This window comes from Mustelus asterias, chromosome 4 (assembly GCF_964213995.1).
Source record: "Mustelus asterias chromosome 4, sMusAst1.hap1.1, whole genome shotgun sequence".
NCBI classification, from domain to species: domain Eukaryota; kingdom Metazoa; phylum Chordata; class Chondrichthyes; order Carcharhiniformes; family Triakidae; genus Mustelus; species Mustelus asterias.
The window spans coordinates 47065806-47071192 of record NC_135804.1 but is presented as its reverse complement, the minus strand read 5'-3'; the positions used below and the strand labels follow the sequence as shown (position 1 = coordinate 47071192).

The 5387-nt window shown below is 41.8% G+C and overlaps 1 protein-coding gene across 1 annotated transcript; it reads left to right on the top strand.

The window, feature by feature from the left end:
• The first annotated feature begins 343 nt into the window (after positions 1 to 343).
• Positions 344 to 1407, top strand: LOC144492275 (leukotriene B4 receptor 1). The gene has a single exon (XM_078210268.1). The coding sequence runs from the start codon at positions 367 to 369 to the stop codon at positions 1360 to 1362; it is 996 nt and encodes a 331-aa protein (XP_078066394.1). The 5' UTR covers positions 344 to 366; the 3' UTR covers positions 1363 to 1407.
• Positions 1408 to 5387: the final 3980 nt, after the last annotated feature.

Sequence of the window (5387 nt, the reverse complement as noted above, 5' to 3'; positions counted from 1 at the left end):
AGAGCATCATAACTGTTTCAGTTAAATGTAGCTGACATGCAGGATGAAGTTATTAATACATGGAGGTATAAGTACTTTGCCAATATGTCATATCATAACACCATATGGAGAGAGGGGAGTTCCAGATTGGTCAAATTGTCCAGTCTCCAATTTCCCAATCGCCAGATCACTGACTCCAGCCATTGGCAGAAAAGGGGAAGTTTTTTTTCTCTGTCAGTGCGGTTAGTCTAGATATTTTGTAATTACCGAGCATGGTAGAGAAAATCGCAATACATCTATTTGTCAATTTCTTCAGAGAGTTTCATTGCGGAACTAGATTCATACAAAATACCCTGAAGTGTTGCCTTAGCTGGGTCCAGGCTCGGGATGGAGTCGGCAAACAATGGGAGCAGCACAGCAGTGGAGATAGCAGGCAGCTTCATCCTGGGATTAACCTGCATGGTTGGAATTCCGGGCAATTCACTCGTCATCTGGGTGATCCTGTGGAAGATGAAACAGCGATCCCACACTGTGGTCCTGATCCTGAACTTGGCAGTGGCTGACTTGGTTGTCCTGATCACGTTGCCTCTGTGGATCTATTCCATCAGCAACAGTTGGGTGTTTGGAGCAGCTTCGTGTAAACTCATGGCATATCTGATCTACTGCAATCTGTACGGTAGTGTGTTCTTCATCACACTGATGAGCATTGACCGCTACCTGGCTGTGATCTACCCATTTGCTTCACAGAGGTGGCGCAGGAAAGGGACTGTCTGCAAAGCGGTGGCTATCGCCTGGTCACTGACTTTACTGTTCTCCGTTCCTATCATCCTGGTCAAAGATGTGAAAATCTTCGATGGCCATCCCCAGTGTTCAGGTCGTCAATACGTTTCTAAAGCCCAGCAAATTGCATGCCTGCTGGTGGAAACCCTGGTTGGATTTATAATTCCCTTCTCGGTGCTGATTATCTGTTATGGGTTTGTTGCGAAGAGGGTGGGGCAAATGAATTTTAACAGCAAAAGCAGACCCGAGATGTTAATTGCAAGCATCGTGATAGCTTTTGCGATCTGCTGGTTGCCTTACCATGTGTTTAACGTGGTGGAACTTGCCTCTTTGTTGCTGGAGCCGGGCTCGAGTGCACTGACGGAGCTGGAAGATGTTTCGGGAATAGGAGCTTACATCACTGGAACTTTAGCTTTCATCAGCAGCAGCATTAACCCGCTACTTTACGCCTTTGCGGGCCGGAGGTTGCGGGCTGGCTTTCGCTCTTCAGTCATGGTCAAGGTATTTGAGCAGATGGCTCCGAGTCAGTCCACTAAAGACGAGGGTATCCCAACCTGCGACAATACAACAAGAATGGAAGATCTGCAAACACTTGATGCATAGTTAATGATGGGTTGTATTCACATCCTGTACCATTATCCACTGCAAAGAAAGGGTATTGTGTGTAATGTAAATAATGTATTAGAAAAAGCTTGAACATTTGTCCTGCAATATAACAGATGTCATGTTGCAAACTACATGTTGTATTGTTAAGCATCTATACTGTATTACAATCATTTGGCTACTGGATTTTAAAATGACAAGTCTGTACAGATGGACCACTTTTGTGTTCGTCTGTGATTTAAAATCAACGCTAAGATTATTAAGATTCAAACAATTATTAAAATTTGTCAGTAAAAATACAGTTTTTTTGCTTTGATTCCCATGTTTTCCTCCGTCACTTTTCTGTCTTTTCCTGGTGATTTCGATTGCATAAAGTTCCACCAGGTCACCCTTCCTAAACTCCATTCGTTGCCTGTGAACGGAAAGGGTTAATCTCGTGCTATCAGATGAAAGCTATGTCCAAACGAATCACTGGACCAGAGAGAGGGCTGCAGTGTAAGAAGTCTCACAACACCAGGTTAAAGTCCAACAGGTTCATCTGGAATTACGAGCTTTTGGAGCGCTGCTCCTTCTTCAGGTGAGTGGAGAGTTGGATTCACAAAAAGGGCATATATAGACAGAGACTTAATTGCAAGGTAATGCAACATTCCAACCATTATCTTGCAATTGCACCTCTGTCTATATGTGCTGTGTTTGTGAACCGAACTCTCCACTCACCTGAGGAAGGAGCAGCGCTCCGAAAGCTCGTAATTCCAAATAAAGCTGTTGGACTTTAACCTTGATGTTGTGAGACTTCTTATTGTGCCCAGTCCAATGTCAGCATCTCCACATCATGATTGTAGACAGTCACGGGAATCACCCTTTGCCAGTGAGTATTTCAGTCTGTTACAATGACAAAGGCATCACAGTTAAACCAGAACTTGCTCTCCATCTTCTTGTATAATGCATCAACTGCAGATGAAAAGTGTTAATGTTTTCCTAAATCTTCTTGAATCCTGGACAAAATTAATGCACTATTCTGAGAAATATGAAAACATTCTGCTTGCACTTATAAGTGTGTTATCGAGCAAACGCCTGGTATGTTGAAGATGCATCCCAGGTCTGCATTCCAGAAGAGATTCCTATTCAGCAATTTGGCAGGTGAGTACTGGCCAGTTTTCTCCTGCCCAGCACAGACCGTTTGCAATGCTCCTACTTCTGCCTCAGCTGAGATTTTCACCTGATCATTCCCTTCACTGGGAGGTATTGGAGATTACCTGCAGACCTGGGATGCATCTTCAACATACCAGGCGTTTGCTCGATAACACACTTATAATTGCAAGCAGAATGTTTTCATATTTCTCAGAATAGTGCATTAATTTTGTCCAGGATTCAAGAAAATTTAGGAAAACATTAACACTTTTCATCTGCAGTTGATGCATTATACAAGAAGATGGAGGTTTTTGGATAGAAATTAATTTCAGGCAGCGGGACAAAGCAACTCAATTGGATTGGCAGTCAATTATACACAGTGCCTGATGTTCATTTCCATTATAGTTAATGGAATTAAATACCAGACAGTGTGTTCAATGGTGGCCAATTCTATACTGCCCATTATATATCATCACCCAGACAAGTTTCTATTCCTCTGGTTCTTACAATGGCAGTAAAGGAATCTAGGAATGCCAGTCTTATTTTCAACTTTGAGATGTAACTTAAAAAATAAATTGCCAAAACAATAAACTGCACATCAACATTGTATTATAGACGGGAAGGATTTAAAGGGATTTAAACTGCATTGATTTCCCCTCTAGCCACCCATCCAGAAACAGAAAGGAGTTTTGGATTTGCTTCCCCCTTTATAAGCTGTGGCGTATTTTCCAACTCTTCAGTTTTGGTGTGATCCAATTTTCTACCATCACAAATAACACCAGATAGGATGAGCTCAAAGGGTTAGTTTATTTGCATACACTCAAAATGCAGAGGAGGGTACCAATGTTGCCTCCTTTTCACTCATCTAGTAAAAGAGGAATAGCAAGTAGAATGATTTACAGCGCAAAGACAGAGAAAAGAATTATTGTTTCACAATGAATCCAGAATCCAAATCAAAATCCAATGAGGTATGTCTTCATGGAGGATGACAAGCTAAAATCCAATGCTGCATAATTCACTTTTCCAGTCGAGTTGACTTCACACAAGGAGATCGTCATGGAGCGAGGAGTCAGTCTTGTAGGTGATGATACCAAAGTTCCAGTGTCAATGGGACCAGGTATTCGATTTGGGCAGAGACCTTTTTCTGTGCTGCTGCTTATTTATGTTAAAATGGCAGACATATCTTTCAGTACAGCAAGCTCATTACACAAGCTAGGGGATTGTTCATCAAGATGGAGGGTGACGCAGCTGATTCTGAAACTAGTGTACTTAATAAAGGAAGCTGCGATGGTATGAGGCGTGAGTTGGCTATGATGGATTGGGGAACATTACTTAAAGGGATGATGATGGATACAATAGCAAACATTCAAGAAGTGCATGGGTGAACTGCAGCAATTGTTTATTCCTGTCTGGTGCAAAAATTAAATGGGAAAGGTGGCCAAACCAGGGAAATTAGAGGTTGTATTAGATCCAAGGAAGTGGCATTCAAATTGGCCAGAAAAAACAGCAGACCTGAGGACTGGGAACAGTTCAGAATTCAGCAAAGGGGGAATCAAGGGATTGATTAAGAAGGGGAAAGCAGAGTACGAGAGTAAACTTGCAGGGAATATGAAAACTGACAGCAAATGTTTCTATAGTTATGTGAAGTGTAAAAGATTGGTGAAGACAAATGTAGGTTCCTTACAGTCAGAAACAGGGGAATTTATAATGACAAAGAAATGGCTGACCAACTAAATACATACTTTGGTTCTGTCTTCGCAAAGGAGGACACAAATAATTACCAGAAACACAGGGAAACACAGGATTAGTGAGAGGGAGGAACTGAAGGAAATCAGTATTAGTAGAGAAATGATGTTGGGGAAATTGATAAGATTGAAGACAGATAAATCCCCAGGGCCTGATAATCTACATTCCAGAGTACTTAAGAAAATGGCCCTAGAAATAATGAATGCATTAGTAATCATCTTCCAAGATTTTATAGACTCTGGGACAGTTCCTACAGATTGGAGAGTAGCTAATGAAACCCCACTATTTAAAAAGTGAGGTAGAGAGAAAACAGGGAATTATAGACCAGTTGGTAGTGGGAAAAATGCTAGAGTCCATTATCAAACATTGTATCGCAAAGCACTTGAAAAACAGTGGCAGAATTGGACAGGGTCAGCATGGATTTATGAAAGGAAATTCATGCTTGACAAACCTACTAGAATTCTTCAAGGATGCAACTAGTTGAGTTGATGAGGGGAGCCAGTGGATATGGTTTATTTGTACTTTTAGAAGGTTTTCGACAAAGTCCCATATGAGAGATTAGCATGTAAAATTAAAGCGCATGGGATTTGGGATAATGTATTGAGATGGATAGAAAACTGGCTGGCAGACAGGAAGAAAAGAATTGGAATAAACGGGTCTTTTTCCAAATGGCAGGCAGTGACGAGTGGGGTGCCGCAGGAATCGGTGCTGGGGTCCCAGCTATTCACAATATATATTAATGATTTAGATGAGGGAACTAAATGCAATATCTCCAAATATACAGATGACACAAAGCTAGGGGAGGGTGAGCTGTGAGGATGCAGAGATCCTTCAGTGTGATTTGGACAAGTTGAGTGAGTGAGTAATGTATGGCAGATGCAGCATAATGAGGATAAATGAGGTTATCCACTTTGGTAGTAAAAACAGGAAGGCAGATCAATAACTGAATGGCTATAAATTGAGAGAGAGGAATGTGCAATGAGACGTGGGTGTCCTCATACACCAGTCGCTGAAGGTAAGTATGCAGGTGCAGCTGACGGTAAAGAAGACAAATTGTATTTTGCCTTCATAGCGAGATAATTCGAGTACTGGAGCAGGAATTTCTTGCTGTGATTTAACAGGGCCGTGGTGAGGCCACACCTGGAATA